The 16,191-nt window shown below is 36.8% G+C and overlaps 1 protein-coding gene across 1 annotated transcript; it reads right to left on the bottom strand.

Annotated features, from left to right (window-relative positions):
• Window positions 1–6,811: 6,811 nt before the first annotated feature.
• LOC132682805 (keratin-associated protein 19-4-like) lies at window positions 6,812–7,274 on the bottom strand. Its single transcript, XM_060637988.3, has one exon. It carries the CDS (start codon window positions 7,272–7,274, stop codon window positions 7,083–7,085), a length of 192 nt encoding a protein of 63 aa, XP_060493971.2. The 3' UTR covers window positions 6,812–7,082.
• Between the last annotated feature and the right edge of the window lie 8,917 nt (window positions 7,275–16,191).

The following is a 16,191-nucleotide window of genomic DNA, read 5'->3' as shown; positions in this document are numbered from 1 at the left end:
ACTGTGTTTCAAAAGATTATTTTGGTTCACTAATTATATATGACTGCTTCGGGCACTCTCTGTAAGAACATATATTGTATAAATGTCATGAGCTGTCCACCATTCTTTAAAACAAGCATCTATTGAAGGGTTAACGACTTCACCTGAGAACCTGAGACAGACACATCTGTCACCTGGGTAATAGTGATGGTAAGAATATTAAGTGTTTATTCATGCTTAATTTGTGCCGGGAACTTTAGATGTACTAATTCATTTAATACAATCATTCTGTGATGTAGATGCTGTTCTTGCTCTCAGTTCACAGATGGTATGGAGAATTTAAGTAATAACATGCCCCAAAGCATCACAGCTATTCAGCACACAGGTTGGATATAAACTTAGCTGAGCCTTAGACCCAAGAGCCTATGTCTTTTCTATTAGCCCATACTGCTGATTTAGAGAGCTCTCCAGAAAAGGAGTAAGATAGACACTTGATGGTGTTATCTACAACACATTTAGATCAATAAAAACTTGGGTCATAATTTTTGTAGAGATAATTGATCTTTGCTGACCCCTTACCCTTTTGGTATCTGCCCCTTACCCTTGTCACATCTATTCTTAGAGCTCACTCACCACGTGCTCCCTAGGTTCTAGGTCTTTCGCTGTGTCATTCCACGTGAGCCTGTCCTCTTGACACTACATCTCTTGCTACAGATTTGTCTCTTCATTTTATCCTTTTCTTCTTTGCTTTTCCTCCCAAGGTTGTTGCGTGCAGTGTTCCAGGGACAGGTTGAGAGCAACGTACAGTCTGTCTCCCTCTCAACCCCAGGAAATGAATTGACAGGGTTTTTTTTAAGTTTATTTATTTATTTTAAGAGAGAGAGAGAGAGAGAGAGAATGGAGAATGTGGGAGCAGGGTAGGGGCAGAGACAGAGAGGGAGAGAGAGAATCCCAAGCAGGCTCCATGCTGTCAGCCCAGAGCTCAGTCCCAAGAACTGTGAGATCATGACCTGAGCTGAAATCTAGAGGCACTAGAGGCACAGAGCCACCGAGGCACCCCTGAATTTACAGTTCTAACTATGATCACATATCATAACCTTAAGTGCTGAGTGGCAATTTGATTTGATTTAGGGGAGTTTTCATCAACTATAGAAAACTGGAGGAATGTTTTGGAAGGTGTATCAGAGTCTGCAGATAAAATGAACCAATATTGTGTGTGTGTGTGTGTGTGTGCGTGCACTATTTTAGTATATATATCTATTCTTGTATATAGTACATACTACTACTGTATATTGTATATACTGTCGTAAAAAATATACATGGATATATATACACATATATATCCATATGTATATGGATATCCATATATATATATATATAGAGAGAGAGAGAGAGAGAGAGAGAGAGAAAGAGAGAGAGTATGTGTGTGTGTGTGATGTCATATAATTAGATGAAGAGATTTACTTTAAGGAACTGGTTTACATGATTGTGGGGGTTGGCAAATCAGAAAGGGGAAGGAATGGCCGGCAGACTGGAAATTGAGGCAGGAGTTGAGACTGCTGTCTTGAGGCAGAATTCCTTCTTTGGGAAACCTCAATTTTTTTTTTTCTTTTAAGGCTTCTAATTGATTAGATTAGATTCACCTCATTATGCAGGGTACTTTCTTTTACTTAAAGTCAACTGATTATAGATGCTAACCACATCTTCAAAATACTGTCAAAGTAAACCTGACAGTTGTTTGTTTTTTTTTTCTTTTTGTAAGGCGAGTACCTAACTTCAGCTTTGATTGCCACACTTCAAAGAGGCATCCACTTCAAAGATGCTTATCCTGAATAAACACATTGCCAGCCACACACCAAACAAAAAGCCAGGCCTCCTTCCTACATTGAGGCTTCTTGGTTTTAGAGATCTTAGTTGATCTCAATAACTGACCATTTTGGCCATTGTTTTTCTTCCTAGCTTTGTATTCCCTCTCTTGTGTTTTAAGTGTATCAACAGTGATCTGTAAAACCTGAGGCTCTCACCCTTGACCCCAATAAAAGCAGAACCCCAGTCCCATGCACTGTCTCTCTCCCTCTCTCTACCTATGACCTTGCTGTGTGGTTCCAGGTGTGTTGTGTAATTTATAGGTCTTATACGTAACAAACCTTTAGTTTTTCGAAGTTTCATGATGGTTATTGCTGAAGGCATCTTACAGTCTTAATAAGAACCACAAAGTCTGGTCCGGTCACAACAGTGGTTTTTGGTAGGCTGAGACCACACAACATGCAGTAACACCTAGATCAATGTTTGATAAATCACTGAGTACCATAGCCCATCCAAGCTGACCCATATAACAAACTATAACAGGAGGTCCGATTGAGGGATTGAATAGCTTACTTAGCGAAGAGGACCATGTACTTATTTTCTGGGCTGAATCTGGTATGAAGGAAACCATGCAGATTCGTTTTAGCTCTATGTCACCGACATTACTTTTTTGGGAGGGAGAGAGGGCTACTCAGTATTTCCGCTTTGTTCTGGAAGAAGGAAGTATTGCAATTCGCAATACAGATCCAAGGAAGACTAGACAGTTCCTTTTATTATTTCTAGTAGTGATGTCTTGGATGCATGAATTAAGAACTAGGATGTCACCTGGTCCTCGATCTTTGACAAAGTGATGCAAAGACAAAAGAATAATTCAGAATTTATCCAGAGTTGTGGTGTTGAGTAGTGGCTAAAAAGCAACTGTGGCTGAAATGGCTAAAAATGATATCATAACAAAGCCATTGCTACAGTGTGGGCTTGGTTGCTATTCCAGCAGTCTTTACAACCCTGGGTCCTACACAGCTTGTCAGCCCCATCTCCCAGTGTACCAATAGGTTCTTTGAGTTACCCACATTCTCAATAAGTTTCTTTGTTTTTAAGTGATTTCCATCTCTTTCAATGAAGAACAATGTCAGATAAATCGTCTTTCTCTTCATAGTCTTCATTTCCTGAAGAAAAGCACACAATGAAGACCATGATATTTTAGTACCTATCTTTCCTTTAACTACTTCCTTGCTAATTAAGTAGAGCTATCCTAGGATCTCTAAACAGAACCTTGGAGTAGACCAGGAAGGAGAACTTGGCTTTTGGCCTCTTCATGTAGTACAAATGACTACTGGGATGGGGGTTCTAATAATTTATTGCACTTGCCTTGTGCATTTACTATCTGCCCTGGAGCAATCTGGTGTTCCATACGGGATGTTTAAGATTTTTTAGCAAACTATTTCCGTTATCATTTCAATATAAAAATATAACATGAAAGAAATTCAACTTTCAACAAGATCATATCAGGTTTAATAGCCATTTAGTATTACATCCAGGAGTGAAATAAGAAAGTAAGACATTTCACTGTATGAATCTGTAACAAATTTCAACGTAAAGGCAGTAAAGCTGAGTAAATCCAGATTTCAATGAAGAAGCTCACTACTGAGAGGAGGAGAAAAATAATCAAACGTCACATTGTATAATAAAGTTTGTTGTGGAAAAAAGAAAATATGTGAAAGAAATATAGTTGAGGATAGGCTCTTTTTTCCTTTTCTGGACCATGATGTAAACGTGATTTTTATATATAGTCCTTATAGGACTAGAGGTGTTTCTATGGAATGAAATTCAGGAAAAAAAAAAGGTATTGTAAGGAGATAAAAGTATTAAGGTAATAATAATAGCTATAGTTAATGTCTGTTGTTTAGTCCGTGTCTGGCCTTTCCTTTATGCTTTACCAACCTTAGCTCATTTAATCCTCTCCACATTACAGGAGAAACAGTGAAATCATGCCCAATATGCAGATAACAAAAGTGAGACTTAATGAAGTAAAATCAATTGCCCAAGGTCTTGGAATCAATCAACATTGATATTGCAGACAAAGGAATCTGACTTCAAACTTTGTGTTTGAATCACATATGGTCATCCTAAGATGACCACGAAGAAAATGGCACCTTAAGATGTGAATGGGGTAAATGATGAATTAGGAAGACTTGGGTTCACCAACCGTGAGATCATGACCTGAGCCGAAACCAAGAGTCAGACGCTTAACCGGCTGAGCCACCCAGGTGCCCCTGGAGTAAGAAATTTTGCTTATTCCGTCCATGTCTCAAAAAATGACTCTCCCTCCAATTCTATCTTTTAACATTAATCCTCCTCCCTAAATTATGTGATCTCCATTCACTAGCACACAAGGGGTACCCCTAACACTATCATGTCTTCTTCAAACCCTTTATCTTTAATCAGGATATTTTACCCCTACTTACATTCAGAAGAATGTATGTTCTAACATCTTATTGATATAAGAGATATAAACAAAGCTTCTCCCACCAGAACTACTTACTGACTGCAATTTAGAAATGTGTTTCATGTTCCCGGCTTCCAAGTCTCTAACAATTTAACTAAGAACATCAACATAGCTTTTGCAATGTGCTTCTAAAAGCCATGACATTCAGGAGAATCACTAATTACGTTTGGCCACAAATCAAATTTAATAGCATCTGGACAGTTCAGATCAAAAACCGAAACGACCTTCAAATAAGGGCAACATTTAAATCTGATATGCGTGTTATACAAGGTCATACTTAGTACAGGGTACTGTCTGTCCAGAAGCAATTATGTTGAACAATCACATATTCTGTATTCCAACTAATGTCTCTTTACAAGCCCTCTGATTTTTTTATATATGTTTATCAGGGCAAACTCTATATATACTTACACCCCTTATAGAGCACATGTAAACGTGCAAACTAGTTTGTATTTTGTTACATTATAGACAATGGAAAACGAAAAATTCAAGTTGTAAATCATATAGGATAATAACTCCAGTTATCATTACTATTAATCTACAAGGATCATTCCACTTTATTTTTGTTAGTGCATAAACTAATTACCTAAAGAATTCTTCTATTTTATCCCGGGGATTTAGAGCACACTAAGCTTTATATATGAGCATACTAAGCTTTATGCATCACTAGCAAGATTAAATGCATGCCGAAGGGATTTGCAAGAGGTCCTTTGAATTGACACTTTCCAGTCTAATAACACTTGGACATTCACTCTGGTTCTCCTGTCCTCCTCACAAAAATATTTAAGGTAAATTCTGTGTAAGTCACCAGACCCTGACCCATGAATTCTCCTCTTTCACTTTTTTTTTTTCTCTTACTTCCCTTGTTTGGTTTTCTGATTTAAAATCTAAACTGCAGTGTAGGTAAAAAGGTAACAGTTTTTTTCTGTGGGAAGCTGTTCTTACAGTAATGTATTTCCTTTCAGTTTACAGAAGGATAAAAAGAATTTCTCAAGACAGAAGTCATAGGGGTCCAAGTAGGAGTGTGAGTGAATTCACACATGTCTGGTCATGTCAGACAAACTGGTGAAGCAGGCTATTCCGGCCACTTACAAGTTGGCTCAGAAACCTTCTAGAAGAGAATCCAATCCGTGCTCACTGTTGATGTTCCAAGAGGCTCCTTCCAAAGGGTGAACTGATGGATCAAGCCTGAAAGAAAGTTCCTCATGAGTAATTGAGGAACTTTCTGGGAGAGAATACATCGTGAAGAAAGAAAGAGCCAGGTCGTTTGGCCTTGACTGAGCAAGGCCGCCAGGGTTGCCAGCCAGGAGACCCTGTAGTCAGTAAAGCATCCAGTTGTGTGACTCAGTTGCGTACCATTGTTCATTCATGAGAAGATCTATAGAATATTAAGAGATTTGTGATAGAGTGTAAAAAGAAAACAGAAAATAACCCCCTACACATTTATTTTCCATCGAACACTGTACCTCTGAGGTCCAGTGCCCCATGGCAATGCCAGGTGGATTGGCCTTATAAGAAACACTAGCCCTCAGAAGATGCCAACTATAGAAGCATAGTTCCTGCCCGGAAAATGAGTGACACTTTCCACTCTCCTCCACTGCTCAAAAACAAAATTTGTAAGAAAGCAAAGGCATGTCTGGCCAGACTGGTGATGTCAGGAAGATATTCAGCCAGGGAAGAGATGGAAAGGAAGACCATAGAAGATATACAGGGATTAAGGAGTGCACCTATTGTGATGAATCACTAACTTATACACCTGAAACCGACATTATGCTGGATGTTAACTAACTGGAATTTAAATAAAAACTAAAATAAAAGAAGGTTTGAAGGCAGTAAAAATACTCGGTATGATATAATGATGGATTCAGGTCATTGTATATTTGTCCAAACCCATAGAATGTACTATACGAAGAATGAACATTACAATATGAGCTGGGTGATTATAATATGTCAATGTAGGTTTATCAGTTATAACCGAAGTACCACTCTGGTAGGGCATATTGATATTGGGGGATGCTGTGCAGGTGTGGGACCAGAGGCTATGCAGGAAATCTGACTACCTTCATCCTGAGGATGCAGTGAAACTAATAAAAGGCCTTACAAAAGAAAAAGAAAAAGAAAAAGAAAATGTTTAGCTAGTAGCCATTTCACACACAAGAATGCACTTGTTTGTAAATATGAGAACGACACAACCCTTAGTAGTTCCAGGAACACTTAAAGGACTTTTGAGAGGACTGATATATATTAAGAGAACAGACAAGGCAAGTTATTTTTATTAACTGTTCTATTACTCCCTATGTGTTCTCAAGCTTGTATAATGTGGTGAACGAGACATTTTTGCATCATACTGTATCAATAGCCACAGACCTTACTGCTTCACAAGTAGAATCTTTATCCGAGTTGCAAAAGAAGATGTTAAAATAGTAAAATTAAAACATCAGACAAAACCAAAGTATTTATATTCTGAGTAATCATTTTATTAGACAATAGCAAAACGCAAATTTTCTTCAAGATCTTCTAGAAAGATAACATTAAGGCAATCGTGACTAGAAAAGTAAACCAACATGAGGACATCAAACAAGGGGCAGTTTTATATATTGAATATACATTTAAGATGAGGGGTTCTGGAGGGAAAAAGACACCAAATATTTGTAGAAACAGTTTGACCGTTGACACATAGCTATCACTTGGTCCTGGAGGATATAGGACAGATGCTCTGGAAATCAAAGCACAAAAATACGACCAAATAAATTTGGAGGCTTTCCCTTTGCTTCCAATTTCAACAATGTTTTCAGCAGAAGCTAGAGAACCCATATCCGCCATAGCACAGTGGGCGGCAGGAGCCATGTCTGAGGCCTCCCCAGCCCCAGCCACAGCCCAGTCTTCGGAAGCTGCCACATCCCCAGCCAGAGCCCCAGCCCAGGCCACCGAAGCCTCCACAGCCGCAGCCCAGGCCTCCATAGTAGTTGCCGTAGTATCTCATGGTGTTAAGGGTGTTGAGTTGCGTTTGCTATTCAAGGCAAGATCCTGAGTGTGAATGTTGACATCTTTACAAGGAGGCTTATATACTCTGGCCAGTGAACATGACGCTACATGTGCCCCTCCTTTGGTGACATTCCATGAATTACATTTGCCTGAGACAAAGTCTTAATCTATGGTCCCCTGACCACACTCATAAGAATGTCGGAACCTGCTTGGCTAGTAGTTAGGTTGTTCCGGAGTTTGCTGCTATAATTTTCTTAGAATGAATTGCTGTTTCTTCAAAGTATCAACATACCACACCCTGCGTAGAATACTTGATTGCCAGTCACTTAACGTCAGTTACATTAAATATTGTTGAATTTTTAATTAAATATCTTCTCATCACAGAGTTGTAGTAATCAGTTTTATAAAAATAGCAAAAAAAATAGTAAAATCAAGACTCCTACATTGATCAATTTCTTCAAAAGTCACACATGTGTTGCATCATGAGGGGCAAATGATGCATCTTTCTTCAGAATATGAAAGAACACATGAAGTCGAGAAAGATTGGGTTCACGGCCGCGTGTACGAGAAAACAATCACAAAAGGTCACGTGATTTCTAGAGTTTTAAAACTTTGGCCCAGTACAGTTAATAGATTTATTTTTGGTTCTATATGCAAGCATACTTGTTTGGGTTTAAAAACACAGCAGAACTGACATCAATACTGGAAAGACTCTCACAGTGATCAAAAATCCATCTTGAGGGGATGTCTTCCCACAGTACTTTTTTTTTTTTTAATGTCCTGGGCCCTTTCTCCAAGAAAGAAAGACATAGCTATTATAATGCATTTGTCTCTGTCTTCTCTTTGCCTAGTCTGTGTCCATTTTTTGTCTTTAGGCAATTGCTAACTTGTCTTTCCTAAGATACCGACTCGAGCTTTCTAGATATTGATAATGTTGTTAAAACCCCTAAAATCATCTTAAATTTTAAAAGGACTTGTATTACCTGGAATATTTAAGAAATTTTCTACATGTATGGCATAATTTTAAAGAAAGACCAAAATTAAGGAAGCATTCTTTGGAGACAGTTGGCCTGATATTCAGAATCCCTCACCTCAGCCCAAAGAGTTAGCTACTAATACCTAAAGCCCTATGTAAATATGTCCATACCTTGACCCTTGGGACTCAAGAAACTTGTTTTATATGGCAATAACCATTTTGCTGAGCCTTTACTGAGATTTATAAGTGATATTTGGATGACACATTTTTGGATGGGATTGTTCATTGACCTGACCTAGTATCTAAACGAAACCTAGCACTCAGGTGGCACTTAACATTTTTTATAAGAGTTATATGACTTTCACTGACATTAAAGCAAAGACCACGCATATCATAACCTGAGCAACTGATTTGCTATTCTAGGAAATATATTAAGGCTGACCCGAGTTGCAACAGGCTTTCTGGTTTCAGAGTGGCGTTAAACCCAATATTAGCCTTTAATCTCCGAAACATTCTGACCCAACTGCATTCCATTTGTATTCCTCATTTCAGAAATAAGTCAACTTATAGAATGAATATTTTCATTTTTAATGAATCCTTTAGAAGTATGAATAAATTGCATAACATTAAGGATTCCACAGTCTCCCTCTGTAACTCTGTCAAAGAATGTGATGATTATTAAAGAATTAAAAAAAAATTTTAATGCCTAAGACTATCTGTACTTTATAGATGGAAATAATATGGGGCACAAATGCAAAACTTCAGTAATAATAAATAATAAATGTGTTTTCAACATAACTGTGGTATGCATCACTTATAAATGTCCATTCACTGTAAAAAAAATTGAAAATATGGAATAAATCTGTTTTTCTTCTGTGCATAAGTGAAAATTTTACATTGGAAATTTCTTTAGGGCTTACTATTTTTCTGTCCATTCAGCAGATCAAAGGCAAATGTGGATCATTATTAACTTTTAAAAAAATTTTAACTCATGACCCAAGTTGCTATTCATGTTGATGGATGGAAGACTAAAAAATGTTCTCACATTTCCCCTGGAAGTGAAGAAATCTTTCATGGCAAATTTCAGACATTTTTTTTTTCTCACCTCAGATACAGATGCATACAATCTAAGCAGAACAAAATTATGATAATATTGATTATACTAAGAATGTCATCTGCAGCAATAATTGTATTGATTACTGCTTGTCGGTCCCATAGCACCTGTCCCTGGAGATATTAACCAAATGAAAAGGTAATAGAAATTCCGTTCTACTGGGTCCAAATACACAGTGTGATCCTTCGATAGAGTAACTTGGATCTATTCCCCTGGTCAGCCCACTGTGATGCTATATACAGTCCCTAGACAGTATTGACTGAAAGAAGAGGTCATCATGGGTTTTTATGTTTGTTTGCTTTGTTACCTAGAGTTGAATTTTAACATTGCTCATTGTTTAGTTATATTCAAAACCAGATAACTTGCAAATTGACAGGTGCAATTCTCTATATCAGAACAATAAAAATGTTGAAGGAACAGGTGTTAATCTAAGTAAAGGGATCAGTCTCCCTAAAATCAGTTGTGATAATTTAGCTTTTCTTATAACCATCAGCAGAATTTTCAAAATGGTTTACTTGACAACATTTGAGGAGAAAATACATAAAGAGAGAAACATCATGATCCAATCAAACAACTGGGACTACTAAGGACATCAGTGTTCTGACTCTAGCCTTAAGATCCCTTATTCTGAGGTTCCCTGCCTACAAGACTATGGGACAGCAATACAGAGTTTGAGATCCCTTTCAGATCTTTAATTCTGTGATTTTGTTTTGTCATTTTTCAAACTACATTGGCCCAGCTTATACCAAGTATCAATAAGTTCATACCATTACCTGAAGTTGCCATTCAGTTTTAGGAAAACAGTTTAGAAATTCTGATATTTTACCTATTTTATTCCTAATTCTTACACAGTAGTTCCCCCTTATCCACAGGGGATATGTTCCAAGATTCTCAATGGATGCCTGAAACTGCAGATAGTACCAACCCCTACAGGTGCTATGTTTTTTCCTACACATGCATCCCTGTGCTAAAGTTTAATTTATAAATTAGGCACAGGAAAGATTAACAGTAACGACTAAAAATTAAATAGAACAACTATAACAATATACTGTAGTAAAAGTTATGTGAATGCAGTCTCTCTCTCAAAATACCTTAATGTACCCATCCTTCTTGAGATAATACAATGCCTACATGTTGAGATGTCATGAGGTGAGTGATGTAGGCACTGTGACGCAGCGTTAGGCTGCTTTTGGCCTTCTTACAATACACATGAAGGAAGATCATTTACTTCCTGACTGTGGTTGACCACGAGTAACTGAAACCACAGAATATAAAACTACAGATAAGGGGGGTATTACTGTCCTATCAATAAAATTGCCATTTTTAAAGAGATGATGTTTTGCTAAAAATCACTTTGGGACACTTGGGGACACCTGGGTAGCTCAGTTGGTTAAGCGTCACACTTTGGCTCAGGTCATGATCTCATGGTTTGTGGGTTCGAGCCCTGCATCAGTCTCTGTGCTGACAGCTCAAAGCCTGGTGTCTGCTTCAGATTCTGTGTCTCCCTCTCTCTCTGCCTCTCCTCAGCTCATGCTCGCTCTCTCTCTCTCTCTCTCAAAAGTAAATAAACCTTAAAAAAAATTTTAACTCCTCTTTGCATAATTTTCTTTTAAATTATCGAATGGTATGTCTGGTCAGTTGAAGCCACGCAATGTTTTGCTTCATGGTGATGTTTCTGTTTGTATATTGTTCTTACTGGACTACAAACACTTCAGCATAATGATGATGATGATGATAAACACTGTTCCCATAAGAAGACAAGCGAGATGAGGGAGTTGAATGGCCCAAGTTCATGTTTTATTAATCCAGTTTATCAATATCTTTTATATCTGCATTATTTTACATGCATAACAAAATAACTGAAAACAGGCTCTGAATAAAGGAAGATAATATATATCACAAAGATCTACAGAAAAACAGAACTTATTTTCTCTGAAAATTTAGCAATATGGATTATGAGATTTGTGGAAAGAAAGTTTGCTCTGATTGCAGTTTTAATGATTATGGTGTCTAGTAACTGTAAAAAAAAATAGATAGATAGATAGATAGATATACATATATATATATATAGCACCGTTTGTTTTTATAAAATAAAATAAAGGGAGACAATATAAGTGAAAGATTAGCTGCAAATTTTGAACTCCATTAAGAAATAGAAACAGATAGAGGTGCCTGGGTGGCTCAGTTGGTTAAGGGTCCGACTTCGGCTCAGGTCATGATCTCACAGTCCGTGAGTTCGAGCCCCACGTCGGGATCTGTGCTGACAGCTCAGAGCCTGGAGCCTGCTTCCGATTCTGTGTCTCCCTCTCTTTCCCTGCCCCTCCCCTGCTCATGCTCTGTCTCTGTCTGTCTCTCAAAAATAAATAAACATTAAAAAAAGAAGACAAAAGTTACACAGATAAATACGAAATATGTAAAATGACTGTGTTCTTTAAATGCAGGTAAATTTAAAACTCTTTTTCATTTTTTGCTGCCAAATTCAATTCTGAAAGTCACATAACTAAAAGAAAGGGAAGGAATAACATACTATTGTTTTGAATTACTATGTCTCAAACTAGAGTTCTTTTCATTCGTTACTGTGTACACATGCATATGTAATTGTGTGTATTGTATTTCTAATTGTAAACAGTAAAACTTACATATAAGTAGGCACACATCATGGAGTTAAACAATGCCCCCCAAAACCATATTTTCTATTCCAAATTAGGTTATTTGCTGGTATTCAGCATACATCATCTGTTAGTTCTCAGTTTCAGGAGGCCAGAGGATATGATGCAGACATCTCTAAGTAATACATTGTCTGAGATTCTTAGATTTCTCTTACTAGAGAAGCCCAGGGTAATCCCAGTGCATTGACTGAAGAATGTGGCAAATACGCTCATGGGAACAGATTTGGGGTTACTACAGCAGTGGTTTAGTAGAAGCTAGAGAATCCATATCCTCCACAGCACGATGGGCAGCCGCAGACATATCCATGGCCTCCACACCCACAGCCCAGTCTGTGGAAGTTACCACGTCCCCAGCCACAGCCCAGGCCACCATAGTAGCTGCCACAGAAGCTCATGGTGAGAGGGGTGGTGAGTTGGTTTGCCATTCAAAGCAAAATCCTGAGTGTGAATGTCGAACATTCTACAGCTATGTTTATAACCCCCGAGCAGAAAGTGTGATAAAACATGTGGCCATTCTTTTGTATCATTCCAAATTATTCATTCACTTGAGGCAACTCATTAATCTGTTTGCTGCCACAAAGAGAGGTGCACTCTCATTAAAATTTCTGAGCTTACTTAGCTGCCTCGTTAGAACACCCTTGAACTCATTACATTCTTTCTTGTTTAATGAGAAACAAAATCTGTCTTCAAAGTCACAAAACAAAAATTCCCTAAATAGAATTCATTACTAAACATATTGCATCATTCATATTTGATGGTGTTTTCTCATTAACTATTTTCTCATTTCCCGTTTTCGTATCATTCTTTGGATACTTGTATCTTACTGCCATCTAGATTAAAAGACAATGATCACGCTTAAAATTCTTAAATCCATCAAATTCTCCAAATGCCAAATTTATTTCTCAAGTTGAATCCACACACACACATGCACAAACACACACACACACACACACATCAGCTTGCAAAACATCCTTTTTGTTCCTCAACGTAGTAAAATTTATTTCAGAAACTGAGGGACCATCTAAGAGACCCAACTCACTTTTATAACCAATCTGTATGCGGTTCAAAAATATTCTCTTTACACATTGCTCATTTTTCCAGATTAGGTTATACCCAAAGTATTAGCTAAAAATGCAGACGATCTTGGCTCTATGCTTTACAATGATCATTTTTGTTCTTTACTTTTCTTTGTAATCCATGTATCAAACCTCTCCTTGAAGCCTCTCCTTAAATCTCATTCTGCATTCATCCCCAATTCATACTTGCCCCATCTAGGTCTTTGGTTCTTATCCATTTTTTCCACTCAGTATTTCATCCCTCTACCCATATTCCATCACAATATTTTTGTCCTTAAATTTTCTCTACCAATTCTGGGTATCCCGCCTCCTATTTTCCCTTAGACAATCAGGAAGCATTTTCTTTTTGTATGCTATTACTTATTTATTAAAGTTTAAAATTTTTTAAGAATATATACTCTTAATATCATGTGATATTTTTAATAGAATCTCTTAAAATCCTGATTCCTTGAAAATCTCCAAGAATGAACAGGCAGTCATGAAATGACGGAGGCAAGAGACAAGGATACGAAGGCAAATGTCTAGTCCTCACAGGTTGCTCAGCTGACTCACTCTGTAAAGATAGTAAACCAAACCCCAAGTTTAAGTCCCACCTGAACGTGACCATATCTTGACTTGGGTCTTTAGCAATATATGTACCGTACATGCCATTAAACATGTTACTGAATATTTTGTTTCCTTCCGTTATTATTGTATTGGTTGTGTTCTGTTTTGAAATTTATAAGCAACATTTGATTTATTGACATATAATTGACATATAATATTATACTAGTTTCAGTAGACAACATAATGATTTGATATTTGTATATATTGAGAAATGAACATCACAGTGAGTCTAGATAACTTTCATCACCATACATAGTTGCAATTTTTTTTCTTGATAATTCTTAAGGTCTACTGTCTTCGAAAATTTTCAAATATGCAATATACACCTTATATTACATCTTTACAACTCATTTATTTAATAACTGGTTTTTATCTTTTGATCCCTTCACACATTTTTTCTAGCCCACCCCCAACCCTTGCCTCTGGCAGCCGCCAATCTGTTTTCTGTATCTATAAGCTCAGTTTTTAGTTTTTGTATTTTTAGACTCTATGTATATGTGAGATAATACAGTATAGATCTTTCTCTGACTTATTTCACTTAGCATAATACCCTCAAGATCCATCCATGTTATTGTAAGGGACTAGATGTCCTTCTTTTTATGGCTGGCTAATATTCCACCTAGCGTGTGTGTGTGTGTGTGTGTGTGTGTGTGTGTTATTCTTTCTTTATCCATTCATCCATCAATGTACACAGGTTGCCTCTATATCTTGACTGTTGTAAATAATGCCGTATTGAACATGGAGTTCATATAACTTCTTGACTTAGTGTTTTTGTAAAATTTTTGTTACATTTTATTTTGTTTTTGTTTTTTTAAGTTCATTTATTTTTGGAGAGAGAGAGAGCAGGAGAGGAGCAGAGAGAGAGGGAGAGAGAGAATCTCAACAGGTTCTGCACAGACAGCATGGACATGGGGCTTGAACTCATGAACCATAAGATCGTGACTTCAGCTGAAATCAAGAGTCAGATGCTTAACTGATTGAGCCACCCAGTCCCCCTGTAACATTTTTGATAATATATTTTCCCAACTGGATTTGTTCATTGTTCTTATACACAAAAAATATTTGTTGAATTAATAAAAGAATGAATTCTGCCTTAGCAATTCTCTAAAATGGATTATGGGTTAAAATGGCTTTCAAGTTTTAAAGGAATATTTAACCCAGTGTTTGCCTTGGCTATTAAATCCTTTTTCCTTCTTATGAAAATTTATTCCATTTCTACTTTTTGTTGTGGAAAAGTTCCAGAAATCTGGAAAATTTTTTAATTCTTAAGGAGTCATTTTGAAGCCAAACAATCACGAATAAATCTATCAAGTTTAAGAATCTCATGAATGGTCAAGTAAATCTGGTAGATTTTTTGACTGTGTGATACTAATTTATGTTCTTATTTCCGAGGCAAATAACTATGCGCACAAGAGATAAAACCAATATATTTCACAATTTTTTTTATAAACTCAATGATGAAATGCACCCTTATTTATGTATTTTCAAAGAAGAGTGGTATATAATTAAGAACATAAAGTTGTGGAATAATACTGTGAAATATATTAATATATTTTATTTTTTTTTTCTCCTGAGTTAAAAAATAGAAAAAATGGTAATATCCTCTGGATACTAGTTATCCTTGAAAACTGAGAAATTTATATTTTTTTGAGAGTTGTTTGTTTTTCTCTGATGTTCAGTGGACTCAAAGACTTAGACAATTCTTTGTCATTCTCTTCTCAGGAACTTTCTACGAGAAGACAATGACTTGGTATAAAAGTCAGATCCTGTGTTTATGTGTGAAATGATGAAGATGCATTCTTCCATTGGTCAAGTTATAGCTTTTATTTGGAAGGTAAGGGCACTTCTGTTATAAATTCAAAATGTATTTCCTTCACTCAAAAATATTAATGAAACCATGAAATAAGATATAATAATATATGATAATGTATTTGGCTAGGAGTGTCATACACAGTGTTTCTCAATATAATAGTACAGATGACTGTCTTCACTGTTAGCCCTAGAGGGCATGTTTAAAAACTGTTACCTGATCAAGTGTGAAATAACAGAGTCATATAGCTGTATCTCATTTGCTTTGTACATGGAGAGTCTACAACACCCAGACTGGAGCAACTAAAAAGCTAGGTTATAACTGATGGCTGAGCAAACTTATCTTTAGGTAGACTGAATAAGTCTGTGCCTTTTGAAGGAAGACTTCCATCTCTTGAGAGAGAGAGAGAGAGAGATGTATATAGATATAGGTGAAATCTAGATAAAACTAACACTGAAATTAAGAGTGTTAATTCTCTAAATCATAACCACAATATGTTGTAGAAATGGTGATTCTACCTAAGAAAGGTAATCCTTCCGCATATGCCATCAATGCAGCTGTGCTCATGGAAGCTCAGAGGACACTGTGACACCTGAACTCAGAAGACCTTGACCTTGGTCCTGATTTGGTCACTAGAGCCTACATAATTCTACAGAAGCCAGTT

Source organism: Panthera onca, chromosome C2 (assembly GCF_046562875.1).
Source record: "Panthera onca isolate mPanOnc1 chromosome C2, mPanOnc1 haplotype 2, whole genome shotgun sequence".
NCBI classification, from domain to species: Eukaryota; Metazoa; Chordata; class Mammalia; order Carnivora; family Felidae; genus Panthera; species Panthera onca.
The sequence above is the reverse complement of the archived record's forward strand: the minus strand, read 5'-3'. Positions and strand labels throughout refer to the sequence as shown.